Source organism: Sinohyriopsis cumingii, chromosome 10 (genome assembly GCF_028554795.1).
Source record: "Sinohyriopsis cumingii isolate HCF-2022 chromosome 10, ASM2855479v2, whole genome shotgun sequence".
Classification (NCBI taxonomy): Eukaryota; Metazoa; Mollusca; class Bivalvia; order Unionida; family Unionidae; genus Sinohyriopsis; species Sinohyriopsis cumingii.
In genome coordinates, this window is record NC_142970.1 from 87582667 (window position 1) to 87602464 (window position 19798).

The 19798-nt window shown below is 37.9% G+C and overlaps 1 protein-coding gene across 4 annotated transcripts in view; it reads left to right on the forward strand.

Moving 5' to 3' along the window:
• Positions 1–19798, forward strand: part of LOC149790540 (uncharacterized) — a 91311-nt gene that overhangs the window by 24478 nt on the left and 47035 nt on the right. For all 4 annotated transcript variants that reach the window (XM_089972585.1, XM_089972588.1, XM_089972586.1 and 1 more), the window contains exons 7-10: positions 4886–4933; positions 12147–12194; positions 13897–13941; positions 18154–18201. In XM_089972585.1, the coding sequence (XP_089828711.1) occupies positions 4886–4933; positions 12147–12194; positions 13897–13941; positions 18154–18201 (189 nt within the window). The remainder of the gene's footprint in view (positions 1–4885; positions 4934–12146; positions 12195–13896; positions 13942–18153; positions 18202–19798) is intronic.

A 19798-nucleotide genomic window follows, 5' to 3' on the forward strand; every position in this document is an offset into this window, starting at 1 on the left:
TCAAGGCGACATTTTTTCCTCCCTCATACAACCACAATATGGATAACGGGATCGAACGGGAAATCAAAAAATGTACACAAGGGCTACTCATTGGACAATAACCTCTGCAATATTCATATATAATCTCCTACCAGCGAAGGCTGCATTTATTGCATATCAAAGTGGATATAGCACCTAGAGACTTTTATTAGTCCAAATCAAATACAATCTGCATCTGGTCATCGACCTTAGTGCCATCAATACATTTATCCACGACCCTTGTTTCTCAATGGAAACACTATGACATCTTTGAGGGAGACTTCGCCATCAGTGTGGACTTAAACGGTACAAACCGTCATGTTCATATTCATACGGTTACCAGTGCTTTCCTTCGATTCGCCTACATCATAGAATTCTAATTCATTGCACTCCCATTTGAGGCTCAACATCGGCCGTTATGTCTTCACTCGTCTAATGAATCGAATAATTATGCGTGTCCTGACCATTTCTATCGTGGCAACCGTATGTTGCCTGGCGAAATCATGCATACACATGAGTTAAGTAGATCCAGAAAGGCATGTTAACCCTTGTTAAACTCTTTTACCAATCTGGACCTCTCGGGCAACAAGATACAATCCGACCTAGTATCAGTTCAACACTTTGTTCCCCTCTGTATGGAGTTCGATACACATGCAACATATTTCGTCCCCTAATCAAGTGTGCTCAATGCGGAGCGGACCTCGTGAACTTATGTGACCTTCATATGCGTTCATTATAAACGATTGTTCTGCACGAATGGAGGCTTAATGTTTGCCCACTAAACCATCCTCTCACCATCTACACACAACTGAGGCACTGAGGGAATTGGGCAACGTTACTTGGCTCACGGCGGGAATAAATTTACAAGAAAAACCTTCAGAAAGTACAGTCTGTACTTATGCACGTACAGAATGCTGGAGAGCCGACCTTTTACCATCTTTTCGGGAGGCCAACGGTGTTTGCTCTACTCAGGAACGAGACAGTTTGATCAATAAATTCTGGAGACAACGTTCATTGTGAAAACCTTTCACTGGTGGCAGTAATATTTGCATGCCAAGGAAGTTCTTATATTGTCCGACAACTCTACTGTGGTGACTATCTCAAACATTAAGGAAGACCCAAGTCCCAAACCTGTGCGTCATGTGTGGGGCTTTCTAAAGGGGTGTTGTGAGGAGCAAAATCCATGTACAAGTTCGTCATACCCCAGCATTTCTAACTTACTAGCCTTAGTTTTGTCACAGAAAAATGAACTTATGCAGACAGAATGGTCTCTATATCCCTCGGGTTTTATTCACGTATGTACCTGGTGGTAATGACCGTTGGCGACCTGTTTTCTACAAGGTAGAATACCTACACCCAAACTTCGTATCTCCAGTCTAATACTTGACCAGAACTGTTAGTTAACCGACATCATTTTGGCTGGGGATGTAGATCGAAGACCACGATCTCTCGCTTTTATCTAGAGGGAAAAATTCTATCTGGTCGGACCTATATCCGCAGCTCAAAAAGGTTAATCATGCAGGTCAATCGATAGCTTCTTAAGACGCGGCTTCAAGACTTCCGCTGGAAATGCAACTCCACCTCTTACCTATTCTCCTAAGGTATTATAATTGGGTATGGTTTTTTAAAAGAGACCAATTTTCCTAGTAAGATGTTTCTTCGAGAATACGTACTCAATCATAAAACACGCTCCTCACTTACATCTATAGAGAGGGTGTCTTCCGCTCCAGTATTATTAGACCTTTACATCAACTCTTATACGGGGAGATCACTCTGCCCAACCGCGACATAGGTTGGCAGAAAATTGTTTGCCCACTTTACCGAAAAATTTGTGTCTGGGATGGCTGGATTTGCGAGATAATAGTAGTTCTCCTAAGGTAACATGATTGTGAATGTATTCTAAAAGAAATATATTTTACTTGAAGAAATTGATTTCTCGCATGTTTATAACTGACCGAGACTGGAACTTGAACTCATGTGAACAGACGAGGGATGGCAGTGATCGGTAATGAAGATTGCTTCAGGCCACTCGGCCAACTGGGGCCCGAACAAGTAAAGTAATGCGTAAATGAGATATGACAAACCATGAACGTGATACGGCATTAATGAAATGTTCATCCCAAATGTTAGTCCCGTTATCATTGTAAATTGCGTGGCATGTTCGAGTTCATATTAATACGAAATCATGTGATCATCGTATAAGCAATAGAAGTGTAACAAAGTATGTAATCTAAAATTTGCTGCAGTCATTTTAAAGAGGGCAATATATTAAGTACGAGCAGTCATGAGTAAACGAAATATGCAAATATTTTAGTTCTTTTCCAACTATTAAATCACATTGTAATATGTGAACGGTTATATAATGGCATTTTAGAATACAATCTATAACACTTTTATCTTTTCTCAGAAAGATATTGTCACGATATCATGCCAAATGTGACATTCCTATAACTTTCTATGTTACAAAATGAGTAAAATCGTAATGTTTAAAACAAACCTAAGAGGATATGAATGATTTTTCATAACGTTTAAAATCAGACATGATATGGTCCAATTGTGTTCCATCGCCGCGGAATAAATTAAGCAAGTTTAATTTACAAATTAAATAAATTTGATTTACTAGCATATATTTTATATTGATCACTTTTTAAAACAGATTATCATGTTTGATATCACCATTTAAAACCTATCGTCATCAAATCTACTTCAGCAGAACGATATTCATCTCTTAACATTCGTCCGAAACATAATAATATTGGAAACTGGTCGTCCACTCTAAACAGGGACTTGTTTGAAACCCTTCCATTATGAAGATCCATTGCCAATACAATAAATCGATAAATAATTTGTCAAATATAAAAGAAGGAACAAAAGAGGTCATGGAATACGTAATGTATTAAGTGAGGACGGTAGATGTAGTATGCATTATATCAGCAACGAAATTCCCACATTATACATTGTGTGAATGAAACAACCTCCCAGATTACGCGTATGTACTATGTCTTCAGTAATGAGCAAAGGGGTTTTGATGATTTCTAAAATCCGAAGAGAAAATGATGTAATAAAATACACGTCTCTTACCTGAGTATGATACATATTTATACGGTCTATTTATCTGAAGGTGCACTTGTTGTGTAATGTACTTGAATAACTGTTACCATACCAATGGGAAACAGTAACATTATTGCATTATGATAAATACACAAAACTGTTCACATAACACGATTTTCAGATTATGAATAAGTTTTCTTCAAGATTAATAATCTTCAAATGATACAGCGGTAATTGGCATACTCAACCACTTCGATTATGCATGATGTTTAACTTTTTATTGAAATACGTAGATAAAATTAAAATGCAATAGTACATCATTTAACTTCACAGTAAAGGGTCTTTGTATTGTATATCAGGAGTTTTAATGAATAAACATAATTATTATATGCTCATTTTTCCCCGTTAACTTAACATTGTCAGAATCGTTCAGTATTACCCGATACTGAACTCGCGCAACAATGCACATATAACATTCACGTGCATAAAGGAACTACTTTCTAGTGTAAACAACAATGGACGCAGACGCCAGCACTTTTGATTTGTACACAAATCATGTACACTCGTGTAAGAGGCTCTTTACGTTGTGGTTGTTTAAATTTGTTTCTGAACGAAATGAAACAGATGTTTCGTGGACTGCCACAAACCAGCTGCTATGGCACATTCCGCGTTGATACAGTGTTACGGATTTAGGCTAGCTACATTATATAAAAGACGCAAGATAAGGTCCTTACAAATAACATACAAGTGAGAAGTCATATACTCTCTTCTTTAGCTTGTGATGAGAATGGCAAAATAAAATATACTTACAGTTTTACATCCTGAATTTTCTCAAAATATATTATCTTAATTCTGCAAATCCGAATTCCATGAGCCATGTCATAGGTTTTCAATCTGGATTACACATTTCGAAATTGTTCTGTAATTTCGATGATAAGTACAATTGCATCCTCCTTACTGCACTCAAAATGAAATACGCATTAAATTCCAAAGCGTCTTTTTGATAATTGCAATTGAAAAACCTCACATTTTTCCCACATTATGATTTCAAACATTCAATGACAGAAACAGAAACACATTTGCAGATGTCAACACGCTTCTCCCTAGCTTATTAAATCTCACGTATTTCATGTGGAATCGTCACATCTGAATCCAGTCAATAATCATGAAATTTCCTAGAATCGAGAAAAATACCTAAATCTATTCTTTCTAGATCAAGTGGAAAAGTTCTTGCAATGCACATTCATTCACAATATGACTCCAAATTTTAATTTTAACTAGACACGCCCTTTTCTTTCGAAAGTTAAGTCGAGCGCGAGACTAATTTTTCTGGGCGGAGTTATGTGCGCAGTAATAATGTTGATTTGTGTAATGATGAATATGCACTTGTGTATTTAGTTTGGAATGTGGCATACATTCATTTACGTTGTTTCTTGCAGTGTATTGTTTTTTTATAATTAAACCTTAGGTAGAATAAAAAAAAATGAGCATATAATAAAAAGGTTACTGCATTTGTATGGGAAAATATGAACTCGTTTTGTCGGAAGGACATACTCCACACCCAAGGTCGTGCAGTATTCCATCCCAAAACTCGTTCATATTTTCCTATACAAATGCAGTAATCTATAATTATTCAACATTTACTCAGAATATATTATATTTTTGATTGACCTCCTTTTAATCGTGGCCTATTATAACGTTCCTATTTAATGGTTGGTTTCAATTATTGTCTTCGTTAAGTGACCACATAACTATGTTGACAAGTAGAATACTGATCAATCTTCTGATCAATTGACTTCAAATTTTCTCACTAAAGGAGGAGCGTGTCCCTTCGATCCTGAGAGTGAAGATGGAAGTTTTGAAGGTAAAATTAGATTTTTCTAATAAAGATTACATAAATCGTGCATTATCTATCTGGAGTTGTATGTATGTATGTATGTATGTATGTATGTATGTATGTATGTATGTGTATGTATGTATGCATGAATGTATGTATGTATGAATGTATGTATGTATGTATGAATGTATGTATGTATGTATGTATGTATGTATGTATGTATGTATGTATGTATGTATGTATGTATGTATATTGTGGTCTAAGGTTGACATTGCCCGGGGTGGGAGTGGGAGACAAGCGCCCCAATCCTCCAAAATGCCCCATACGGCCTGCGTCTCTTACTGCCTCTGTCAACTAAAATCCAGCTCCTGGCCTTCGCGAGTGGCTTAGATTTGAATCGCGGCAGACCATGTTTTCTACTAACAGGAGAAGGGGTGAAGGCGGCCCACTGGCGCCTTAAAACCAGTTGCTTCGGGTAGATGGGACTCGTAAACCTTGGATGGTAGCTCATCTAGGAGAAGGAAAACTCTGATTCCAAACCTCTGCTGCCTTGTGGCTATACCCACTCATGGGAAAGGCTAAGGGAGTAAACCCCGACAGAAAATCCGGAGATGGAGTCCCTAAGGCGGTATGACATTGACTTCAACGTCATTCCGGCAACTCCTGCGACGCCGTTGGTGCCAAGCTGTATCGGCATTCGTCGTTCCCTTGGGCACACCAGCTGCGTGGAGAGGGGGGATCTGCTGCATGGGCAACAGCTGATTCTCCATACCACCCTGCCCAGGCTTCATAGCTCCACTGGAGAGGACACTCCAGCGTCGTCGTACGGCGTCGGCACAACACGAGAAGTAGCAGTTTACCGGTTCTAAGTCAAAGCTCGATTGGCGTAGAGCTTGGCGCCAGGGGTTACTTCTGACGGTGGGAGAGATCATCAGGTCTCACTGGACAGCTACCGCCCGCCTCAAGCTGGGCAGCCCCCAGTCAGTAAGGTGCTGCCCGCCATGGCCTGCCTGCTTCACTGGGTGCGTGGAGCTTAGAGAACCATCTCGACAAGTGGGCCACAAAACTCTGCACCAGGAAAGACTAAAAGAAGAAATAAAAAGACTCCAACTCTTCGTTTTGCAACCTGGAACATCAGGACCATGTGTCCTGGATTGACCACTGACCTACAGCAGATCGACGATGCACGGAAGACTGCCGTCATTGACAGAGAGCTCTCCCGACTGAACATCGACATTGCCTGCCTCCAGGAGACCCGACTGGCTGACAGCGGCACCATCAAGGAAGCCAATTACACATTCTTTTGGCAGGGGAAGCCCTTGGATGAACCTAGGCAGCATGGTGTAGGCTTTGCCGTCAAGAACACGCTAATCGCCTTCATTGAACCTCCATCATCAGGTACTGAGAGAATCCTTGCCCTCCGGCTGTCAACATCCTTAGGCCCGGTCAACATCTTCAGTGTGTACGCTCCAACCCTCTACTCCACCTACGAGGAGAAAGACAAGTTTTATGAGGCTCTGGATCAGGCAATATCCAGTATCCCCAACAATGAAAGCCTTTACTTACTAGGAGACTTCAATGCTAGAGTGGGAGCTGACCATGAGGCCTGGTCCACCTGTCTCGGCTTTTACGGAAGGGGCAAGATCAACGAGAATGGTCAGCGACTGCCGGAGATGTGCTGCTCCCACAGCCTATGTGTGACAAACACTTTCTTCAAATGCAAGGAGATCCACCAGGTGTCGTGGAGACACCCACGTTCACGCCACTGGCACCAGCTGGACCTCGTCATCACCAGTCGTGCAGAACTGGCCAGTGTCCTCCTTACCCGCAGCTACCACAGTGCCGATTGTGACACGGACCATTCCCTCGTGGCCAGCAAGGTGCGAATATTACCCAAGAAGCTGCACCACGCCAAGAAGAAGGGTCACCCACGTATCAACACCTGCTGTGTAAGCAACCCAGAGAAAACACAGCAGTTCATCAGCAAACTGAAGGAAGCCCTCACCAAAGTGACACCTGATGACACCATTGATTCCAAGTGGTCCCATATCCGTGACTCTGTGTACAATTCAGCCATCACAGCTTACGGGAAGAGGGAGCGAAAGAATGTCGACTGGTATGAGGCAAACTGGGAGGAGATGGAGCCCGTGACTGAGGCAAAGAGGAAAGCCCTCCTGGCATACAAGGCTGCACCTAGCCCCAGAACACTACAAGCCCTCAGGATTGCAAGGAATAACGCCCAGAAGACCGCCTGCCGCTGTGCCTACACCTACTGGCTGAACCTTTGCAACAGTATACAGACAGCTGCTGACACCGGGGATACAAGAGGAATGTATGAGGGTATCAAACAAGCGACAGGCCCCCCAGCTACAAGACCGCCCCCCTCAAGTCCAAGACGGGCGAAGTCATCACAGACCAGGGGAAACAACTGCAGCGATGGGTTGAGCACTATCTCGAGCTATATGCAACCCAAAACAATGTCACTGGAACTGCCCTGGACGCCATTCCAGACCTGCCTGTCATGGAGGAGCTAGACACACAGCCCACCCTGGAAGAGCTCGGAAAAGCCATCGATTGCCTTGCCTGTGGGAAGGCTCCCGGAAGCGACGGCATTCCGCCTGAAGTCCTCAAGAGCGGAAAACCAGCACTGCTCCAGCCCCTACACACACTCCTCTGCCTTGGCTGGGAACAGGGATACATCCCACAGGATATGCGAGACGCCAACATCGTCACTTTGTACAAAAACAAAGGAGACCGTAGCGACTGCAACAACTATCGGGGCATCTCCCTCCTCAGCATCGTCGGAAAGGCCTTCGCCCGTGTTGCCTTGGCACGCTTGCAGATCCTAGCCTCCCGCGTCTACCCAGAATCCCAGTGTGGATTTCGAGCCGGCAGGTCAACTGTAGACATGATCTTCTCACTACGTCAGCTGCAGGAGAAGTGTTGCGAGCAGCGGATGCCCCTCTACGTTGCCTTCATAGACCTGACGAAGGCGTTTGACATGGTTAGTCGGAGTGGACTCTTCAGACTTCTGCAGAAGATTGGCTGCCCCCCACGTCTGCTTGCTGTCATTATGTCGTTCCACGAGAACATGCACAGCACAGTGTGCTTCAGTGGCGCAACATCTGAAGCATTCCCAGTCGTTAGCGGAGTCAAACAAGGCTGTGTCCTTGCACCGACACTCTTTGCCATCTTCTTCTCCATGCTTCTCCAGTACGCATTCAAGGACTGCAGCGAGGGAGTGTACATCCATACCAGGGCTGACGGCAAGCTGTTCAACATCGCCCGTCTCCGTGCTAAGACTAAAGTCACAGAGGTACTCATCCGTGAATTGCTCTTTGCCGACGATGCAGCCTTGACATCACACACGGAAGATGGACTTCAGCAGCTGGTATGCTGCCTCTCCCATGCATGTAAGGAATTTGGACTGACCATCAGTTTGAAGAAAACAAATGTCATGGCACAGGACACAGACTCCCCTCCCTCTGTCTCCATCGATGGGTACAATTTGGAAGTTGTCGAGAACTTCACATACCTCGGGTCTAACATCTCCAGCTCACTCTCCATTGATTCTGAGGTGGGCGGCAGGATTGCCAAGGCAGCAGCAGTGATGGCCAGACTTAACCAGAGGGTCTGGAACAACCCCAACCTCACAGAGAAGACCAAACTGCATGACTACCAAGCATGCGTGCTCAGCTCACTTCTCTACAGCAGCGAAACATGGACCACTTATGCAAGACACGAGAAGAAACTCAACAGCTTCCACCTGAGATTTCTGCGGCGCATTCTGCACATCCAGTGGCAGGACAAAGTACCCAACACAGAGGTTCTAGAACGCGCCAACATGAACAGCATGTTCTCCATACTCAGCGAGAGGCGCCTTCGCTGGCTCGGCCATGTCAAGAGAATGGACCCAGGTCGCATTCCCAATGACCTGTTATATGGGGAGTTAGCAGAAGGTGCACGACCAACTGGACGACCACATCTGCGCTACAAAGATGTTTGCAAGAAGGATATGAAGACAGCAAACATCAATGTCAACGACTGGGAGAGCTGTGCAAACAACCGTTCCAGCTGGCGTCTAGCTGTCAGGCAGGGAGTTCAAAACGCAGAGGAAAAGAGAAGAATAAAGCAAGCTGGAAAGAGAGCTAAAAAGAAGGATAAGCAAAAGAGTACTTTGGAGCTATGCCATCGTCTCTCGTAGACGGACGGATGCCAAGATGTATGTACTGTATTGTATTGTATTGTATGTTGAAAACTGCTGTGGACAGCGTTATCTTGATTAATTACCTGGCATATGTTTATCTTTGCACAATCCAAGGAATGATAATGAATTGTCGGTTTATTTATTTTTAAATTTCGTGTTTTCTTTAATGGGTTTACTGCTACACATTAATATGGCAATATTCAGATATGAACTGTCACTATTGACGGGTTCTGAAGACTGCTCGCACTTCTAAAATGTACTTAAGTGTAATAATTCCTAGTATAATATTAATGTCGTAATCTCATTGTAACCTTCACTTAGAAAATACCCACAGGCAATGCTTTACGATCTCTGCGCAAATTATTCGTCAGACTATTTAACTCTGCAGTTTCTAACTAAAGGTAGAGCAGGGCATTTTCTCTTACAATTTTATTGAAACTGTCAATGCAATTGACGTTCAGTCAAATGGCAAAACAACTGGAGCAGATGCAACAAAACCTAAGGACCACACAGTGCATAGACACTCACTGAAATCTTCCAGTTAATGTTCACTTATTCGCCTATTCCCCAGGAGATCAATTATGCATCTATCATCCGAACGTATATGCAGAAAGGCAAAATAGAGTCCAGTGATAATCTTCAGGGTATCACCTTGCTGTCAATAGCCGCAACAGACTTGGATGATCTTTGCTAAATTGACTTGTGGATCGCATCGATGAAAGCATCCATGCCGTTTGCAGGCCGTCATCTCCGGTAGACATGAGAGGTAAATAATACCATCCGGTACATGCCATTCCGCGAACTGAAAAAATCCTTTGACACAGTCTGCCATGGAGACCTTTGACAGATCATTTAAAAATGTGCTTGTTCCGAAATATTAGTCCATGATTGTATGGTCGGATGTATTCTACTCGACAATGCGTAAGTTCTACCATTCATTCTTGGCAATCAAAGTAGGCAAGTACGGTCGAATGTTGGCACATGATGTCCACCTCCAGGCGTAACGGAGCCTTTTCTGTGAATGACAATGTTCGTACTCTCCTTATTTTTCGTGACTGTTTCCTGAGCGCAATATCTTAATCTGACTGGCAACCCAGTATGAACCATTTCTCTTCAGCTTGGAACATGTTAGATCTAACAATCTGTGTCAAGAAGACATATGTGACGGTCCAACATGCACCAGAAAAACCTTACGTGAAATTCTGAAATCATAAAAAACTGGCCAAACACTCTTGAAAGATGGAACATTCACGTATCTCTTCATCACAGTGCCATTTGTAGTGCACGTTGATAACGAAATCACTATCAGAATTACTAAAACAGGTGTGGTCTTTTGGCAAACTGAGTGCTGAACGTCTAAAAAGCCACTCAGTTGCCAAAACTTGTGAAACTTGGACGATATACAGACGCCTTGCCATAATCTGAATCCTCACATTAATGGCTGACGTGGAACGTGATGATGAAACAATGTAGTACTGGGTCACGAACATGATCTCAACATTTGGTCGAGTCTCCAGCATGCTGGAGGTACAAAATATTGGAACGGAGGAGAATTGCAGGGGAAGCACAGAAACGGCATGTCAAGTTGTGTAGCAGTAAATAATACCTCGGATGTTTCATTGTATATGATATCCAGGAATGTCGAAAAAATTACTAATAACAGGTGATACTTAACACAGTAATTTTGCCAGAACATGTGATATCCTACATACATTGTATCTGATGAGATGAGGAATATATTTTGGAACTCTTTGGCGAAGGAGCAATTTCGGCTTAACTACAGATGAAAAAATATTTTGTTTAATAGTTTAATAAAATTACTATGTAAGAAAACGCAGTATGGAAGAATATTCTGGCTGAAGTATGAAATATTACAGTAATTAATCGTATATACCTTTGTAACAATACTTTTCAAAAGTACTTAACTATTTGCAAACGAGAACATCAGCTTTGTAAATAAAACGAGATTTAATAATACTACGGATGGTTTCTCCCATATAAAACGTATAAGCTGTCCAATGTTTACATATAAAGATGGAAATACACGTATAAATGATTCACAGTTTCGTAAACATTTTATAAGTACCTGAGCATCACATTATCTTCTGGACATTAGTTTCCGGAGTGAAATTGGTTTTATTTTGAAATATATTTAGAAAACTTGGAATTGGATATCAAATATTCAAAAGAACTCTGTGCGTGCAAAACTATTTCTCGGCGTTAATTTTCTTTATTCGGTTTCAATTGTATTTTTTACACAGAAAGTCACCTGAATGATTTGTGTGCAAATTTATCCAATCCTATCATCAACGTGCGGGATAATTTCCGTCCTCTACAATGTATACAAAAAATTCGAATACACTGTGTCTGACACCTAAGGAATAGTAAAATGTGGTGTGGGTGGGGTGGCTGGACAACCTAAATTTTCAATTTGTGCTATATGATTGCTATGAGATTTGTTGTGACTGTAATCTAAATCTCTCGACCTGTACATCATTATACTTTGAAACAGGTCTGGTGTTTAGAAACAGATAAAGTGATTCAAGTTACCTTCAAATAATTTTTAAAAAAATCAATGCAATTTTGAATTTTCTAATTTGTAAATAAAAGCATGATAAATAAATAAATATATGCATACATATATATATATATATATATATATATATATATATATATATATATATATATATATATATATATATCCTGCATGACATGTGAGCAGCCTTCGCATAATCTGTCCATTTTGTTTAGGTTGTAAAGTCGTTTGTAAATATACTTCCTTGTTTTGAGACAACATGGTTAGAGGTCTTACTGAAGATTCTTAAATTAAAAAATAAATAATTACCTGTGTTATTCCCTTTCATAATTAAGGCATACATTATACTTTTCGACGGAAAGTCAACGTTTGAGACTGTAAGGGTTTTAGTTAGAAACAGTAAGTTTTTTATCAAGAAGTATTCAGGAAAACTACACACACGTGTAAACATAGCGTCATAAATCATGGTCTCTAATTCCTTCTGTTTTGCTTTACAGTTGGTTTACACTCAGACGAAGACACCAATCCAAAAGGATATTACAGAGGTAAATAATGTATTTGTTTCCTTGGTCTTATACAGTGTCTAATTCTTAGTACAATTATGACTTAGCTTCTCTAGACGTTAAAGAAACTTTAATGTAAAGGTTTTATTTATACGCATCAAGTATGTCCCCTTCACTGAATAAATACTTTAGCAAACACATGTATTTTAGTAGCATTCCAAGAGAATATTATTGTCTTTTTGCATGGAATGTTGTCAGTCGAATATAAGGTCTTCTGAACATAATACAATATTGTCCTATAAATCATAACTAAAATTTATACAATGTAAGAATTTTCTTCAAATGTGTTAATATAACAACAGAGTATAAAACTAGTAGATGTTACTTCGTACGATAATAAATGAATCTGTGTTTACTTGATAAGTGCTGTAATGGAAACGTCCACACCCCTGGATCTGACGGGTTGAAAAAGACATAACATCGGCATTAATGCGCCTTTTTATCCAAGCATTGTTTCAACACATGCCATGAAAATCTGCAGAAACTTAACATGAACGTTTGTATTTGTCATTCATCGTTTTATATAAAAGCAAACACCCATTTATTGTAATCATTATTGGAGCAATTACTTTGGTAAGTTTAGAAACTAAGAGACGGAAAGGCACGTATATTCTCGATGGATAATCAGAAAATGGAATCATAAATCTCATATATGTTATTGCTTGAAGAAACATATATGAACATACTGGATTCTTGATGCTTGATGTTTCAATGAGATTGATTCACCTGATACGTCAACAATATTTGCATGGCGCTTACTTTGCAATGATATGTCACTGCAATGAACAATCTTATTTGAAAGCTAAGTTGGGTATGAAATTCATTTGTTTTAAAAAATGTGTTGAAATCTCTTATTAAGTGGTCAGATTAAAAGGCTAACATGAATATTAAATCTTTACTGTTACACCTTACCTAGATAGGCAGAATTTACGAAAACAAAAACTAATCCTTCCTGTAATAAATATCTTGATTCGTCAAATGTTTGGTAAATGTTTAATGACAGCAAAGCATTAGCTCTTGCCAAAGAACGTATGAAACAAAGATACTGGAAATTATTACACATCGTATTCAGCACACACCATCTTATCATTATATCCTAAGTAAAAAGGGATGTAAGCAAATTGTGGTTTAAAATGTACTTAGAGGAACACTGAAAGGTGTTTTAGAGTATATATGCTTCATAACAAGTGGTTTGACAGAGACTTGGGAGCCACGAGTGGCAGAGTGGTCTAAAGCGCTCTCCGCTACGGATCACTGCCATCTCACCTCTGTCTGCGTGGGTTCGAGTCTCGGATTCGGCTAATGTGGGTCGGTGTTTTTTTGTTCTCGGGGCTTTCCCGGATTTTTTCTCCACCATTAATACTGGCCGCCATGTATAGCCTGTCGTTTGCTGAAAAATGGCGTTAAGCCCTGCAACGACGACAGAGGCTTGTTTTCCGTTGAACGCATATCAACTATGTTCTAATTCAAATGGTGCTACTCTTCATGATTAATGCGCAAAAAACAACGCTTTATTTCATTAAAAGAATACACAGAGCTTTACACTTTATTTGCCTTAATCCATATAAGTAAAGGTTATGTAGTTCTGAGCTGGGAATCAAGAACGTTTTATATCAAAACGTATTTAAAAGCACACATGAATAGATTATAAACAAACTCTACGCTGGACTACTTTGTTTTACAGGTTTATACCACATCGAAGAAACTGACCAAAAGGAGTTGTACACAGGTATTAGTTTCGTCACTTTCCTTGCCGAAGTAAAGTATTCGTTTTTATTAAATTAACCTTTTTTAACATATCTAGAAAAAGTATTTTCGGAAATGTTTATGCTTTCAATACCTCAATTACCCTTCACTTTAACATTCTACGTTGCAAATAAACAAGTACTATATTAACATTACTTTCGCTATTGCACGAAGCAAGTTCTATCTAAGGTGAATAAAATAGATAAGGTGTACTACTAAACAAAACATCACAATAGTGTTGATTTGTGCATCAAAAATGACGATTGCATGTGTCAGTCTAAGACATAATCAAATACTAAAATTTTCAAAATGTTAACCACTTTTTTACTGTAACAACGTTTTGGATTGCAACATACACAGAGCAAGTAAACAGTATTTAATACGCAATGCACTTCCATCAAGCGTATATTAGTAATTGCATTATCGTGGAAAACAACAAAACAACATGCAATTTATAGTTTGAAGTTTAATGTTTGGTGAAGTGAAAAGCATAAAAGATATCAAAATTGTATTCAGTTTCGAATTTAGGTGAGCCAGATATAAAATTTTGCAGAGAGCAGAAAAATCATTTTGTTAAGGCTTTGCCTTAAAAATATGCATCAGTAACAAGTACTTATATATATTTTAGGCTTCTACCACACATTCGAATTAATTATATGTTGTGTGTGTTATATGTATAACACTATAGTGTATGCTGTCTTTTCTCCTTGATTGTATGTTCTGTATATCTATATTTTGTAATTGCACTTGGTCAGTAATTGAGTTTATTGCCTACCTGTTTAATATCTTGTTATTTTGTGAAGATCATAGTACATAGATAATATTTGTTAATGATTTTATATTCTACAGTAAGATATTTAGTAATTGGAGGTTATATGTTTTCAGAGTTTATGATTTAGGTCGTTGCAAACAAAAAGAATATTCAAGAAGCAGCTTACGAATTTTACGAGAAAATGAACTTCATTCTGGTTCTGTTATTGTGTATTAGTTTGTGAGAGGAATGTTGCTTAGTCCAAAATTACTCATTCCTCAATAAGGTTTAATGTTGTGTCATTTTAGAGATTTATTTATTTAAATTATTAACTGGGATTATTAAGAGCTCAGTATTCTATTAGTAAACCACCATTTTTGAATTACTATCAATTCATTCATGAACATTTTGGAAATTACCATTGTGATACGTCAAGATTGTAGACACATTACCATGTTCAAGTCTACAAGCACATCAACTCATTAAAAGGGTAAACTCATTCGGAGTAAGACTGGAATTGATGAGAAATACTCTAAACTTTGGATTTGCGATATGTCTGCAACTGTTTGCATTTTGTTTATTTAAGTGTAAGATTTTTCAGATTTTCACTTGTTTTCTAGGGAAGTACATTATTTGTTGAATGTTTCAAAACCTGCTAGTTTTCTCTTCTTTATGTTACTTACTTCGTGACTACAGAGTCGTGAAAGAAAATTAGGACCCTGTCCAATACATGAATTGTTCTAAAATATTTCAGAAACATTCATTAGCTTTTTAAATTTGAATTCAACTTTTTCAGAGTTTTGCTAGCATTTTAATAAACATATTTGAGAAATATATAATGAAGCCAACAAATTTCGAAATGTCATCTAAAGTCAGATTTTTTAAATCATAGCATGGAAGGGTTAGAGTTCTTGAAGAATGTCCACTTTCTCCAGCTTTCAAGATCACATGACCTTTTTGACGATTTTACGAAGCAAGAGATCATTCAAATTTCAGTCCGATATTTGGTGCAGGAGACATTTTAGGATAAAAGATATCTGGGCTTGATTAGGAGGTCTCTAGATGTTTCTGAAATGAAAGTAATATAATTGAAATTAAAAATCCAGTTGGATATATAGTTAAGAAATGTCAGTTTCAGAGAACTAGAGGGAATTCCAGACTTAGGAAAAAAAAGATATAGGAATGCAACTACTGCATTGATGGAGCGAGAGAGAGAGAGAGAGAGAGAGAGAGAGAGAGGGAAACAAGAAAGAAACAAACAGGCATGCAATCTGGACTAAAATAATAGAATTGGTAAGCGAAAACTACTCCCCTTTTACTTACAAGTTCATGGTTTGATGTTAAAAAAAAATATTATGTTATTACTCATTTTCAAAAAGAAACAGGTCGAACAATAGATTTCTCATGTATTGGACTATATACTTACAAAGCGTACCTAATGGCAAAGCTGGTGAAGTCTACACTTCATTGTATATTCAAAATTGTGCAAAGAATGAATTGATTACAGAATGTACTTGAAGAGTTATGCGTTGGGACTTGATGTATATTAAAAACGTTTAGGAGCTGTAAAACAAAATACTGGACAAATCCTTGTTGAATTAAGAAGGGAAAATTATCAACTATTTGAAATAATCTGCTCAACCAGGAAGGATGAACAAGATTACGATAACGTCATATTAGTTGACTAGTTTGAGAACTGTGTTCATAGTGATGTCATGACCTACCATTTTGAGCAAAAGTTCAAAACGTTAGAAAATATTGCCCGTACAGTTAATGAATATTCTCTGAATCATTATGTTCATATGTCAATAGGTCTTTCCTTCGGCGGTTGTTTAGTACAAAACAACTCAGTCTCTTACGAAGAGTTACAAATCTCAGTCTGGCACAACTTGTAGGAATCCAAATAAGAACGATCAGAAACCTTTATACACTCCTACATGCACTTATTGCAAAAAAAGTGCACGCTATTTATGATTGCTACAGAATAAATAATAAGCAACATAATAAAGACTATCTACTTCAAAAACGCTTTAATTTACATGCAGCCAACGTCACGGTCTTATATATATATATATATATATATATATATATATATATATATATATATATATATATATATATATATATATATATATATATATATATATAAAGAGATACATGTGTTTTTTCAAACTAACCCCAATCTGATATTAATAAAGATAATTATGAGCGATCGATATTAAAAGGTTCTGTAGCCTTTGATGGTGATTATGACAAGCATATCCTTATTACAATATTGAGGTACACACAAGATTCTCAGGGACTTATATTATCAGATAATACTAAGTATTCTTTTAGTAAAAAGACAACCATCGGTAGTTGAACAAGAAGGACATCTTCGAAACTGTAAAACAAAACTTGACCCAATATTGAATTATATCGCGCCTGATGAGTTTGTGATGCACATCAAATTTAAAGCCATCAGGGTCAGTTATCATGATGAAATTCCATCACTGCAATTATATAAAATGCATATACAAATATCAATATAATCGGTTTTATTTCGGACATACGTACATAGCTCCATACATATATAAAAAGCTACATGAGGAGAATATAGTCGTTGAAAAAGAGTCACTGAAAGTCAAAGTATGGAGGAGATGGGTTTAGTTCGCCATCAGGCAGACGTAGATCGCTATGAGGTGAGCACTGGTGAATACATGCAAACTATACCATGTAGAATGCTAGCTTCAGTATTAAAGCAGATCATGCTAATAAAGTCAATGTTGTTGGTGTTATTTTTGTGGAGCGCGTTTGTATGATACACAGAGTATTAGCTTATCCTGTCTAGTTTTGACTTCAGCCTGCAAAATATATCTATTACAACCTCATATCTTTGATAATATAATGCTTGCATTTCTTTAGAAAAGATGGACAGACCACAAATAGACCAGATGGCAGCTGATGCATATTATAACTCATATACATATATACAACATACAGTCTTACACATATATTATGTTATATGTACATAGCCAGAGAGCTAGATCATTAAGTTTTAATCACATGTTTATGTACATGTAATTAAAATACTGTGCCTAATTATGACAATGATAAATTGTAAGATGTCATTATCTAACAACGCTGTAAAATGAAATAGTAGATATTATATCTTAAACATCATTGATATGTATAGATAGATGCCTTCTATCACAACAAAGTGTTCTTGTGGTACATTCTACCATCACGGACGAACTATATTCCATCATATCAGTACATTTCAACATTTTCTTAAGCATAAAATGTATTGCTTTTGTAATGACGTCTATAACAAGAAGTCTTGATTAGCCCTACCTTTCAGCTATATTCTTCCGATCACAACCTCTGTGTGATATTGCATTGAATGTAAAAATAATCCATAATGTGCTTTCAGTCCTATATTATCAACTGTACTTTCTTTTGCAGATCATGAAGAGTCTTCTAACGAATCGCACCTTGAGAAGGATGGCAAGGGTAGGAGTACAGTTATCACTTAAAGTCGGTATATATGAAGCTTAGATTGTAACAGCGCTTAATCTTAAATATTTTTCTAATCCTCACAGACGGATATATCAAATAGTCATAATCTTCTAGTTTTTGCAGTGAATATATGTTGTACCGTTAAGACTGTTTCCTGTGAATATTCTATATCAAGAACACAACATTTTCTCATTTCTTATTTCTTATTGATTATAGTAGTTATGTGCGAGATCGATTTGGTATGTATCATTGATATCCGTTTGAAAGTTTAAAGCTATTCGTTAAATAAAACAACATAGCTAGCATAACAACAGTATCGCACATAACCAAGTGTACATGTACATAAATACTATTATATTAATGCTATCTTGATTTCTAGACTGCGTCTAACGTCCGGATTTTCTGATGCTGACAATAGGCGTGATCTATCAATATATTTACTATGATACTCATGTTAGTTATGTGCTTATACAATTTCAGTTTAATAACATAAATAAACGTAATTGAATAAAGGCAAAGTTGATTGCTACGAGTTAAGCATGCGTAACAATATCCACACATTTTCACTTATATTACTGTTAATAAGACGAGTTCTTCGGGCCATGGATATCGGACCGATGTGTGATTTACAGCTAAATTTAAAAGATCATTGTCTGATTCAAATTGACATAAGTTCCATATTATAGCGAAATAGTTAGACAAAGTTAATAGAGAGAGATAAGCAATAGCAATTGAACATTTACTCTTCCGATATGGATTTGGTTGTGTATTTCAATTTCTTGGCTGTATTAAAACTAGGGCCATATGAATATACCTAAGCAATATATATATATATATATATATATATATATATATATATATATATATATATATATATATATATATATATATATATATATATATATATATATATATATATATACACATCGACAAGAAATATTTCACACAGGATTCTTTTATTTTTTTGCTTTAAATTGTTTGTATTATCACAATTCAGGAACCTTAACAAGTTTAGCAACCCCTTTTGACCTTAACGTTATATCCTTGAGTCTGGTATATATCGCTGCTCAAAGAACGATTGTATATGGAATTAACTGGGTCTTCCCAGTTCCAAACTAGACAGGGAAGAAGATATTGTATTCTAAAAGTCTCATGTGATATCAATATTTTGTGATACTAATAATAACAATAATAATAGTAATGACCCGCTGTTATGTCTTCTCATGTAATTCGGCCCGACTGACTTTGACACATTTTTCCGACCATTATTGACATTGCTAATTACTTCCTGGTGTTGGCTAACAGCTTTATGGCGTCAATTTTCACACTCATCCATGACATCACTGGCAAACATTATATGTAATTACTAAGACTGTTAAAATTTCGTGTGAGGCGACTATGCAGTTCATTAATGATTGGTGCAAATATTTCATGACACTCATCACATGAGTTGTGTTTGGCTTACGCAGTCCAATGGATGTTTGCAAGGCAATTAGTGTCTATGTCACTGAATATCATGACTATGTTACAGTTGTCACGCAATACTTTAGGCACTTGTGCATACCGTTGAGACAAATAAATCACATTGATA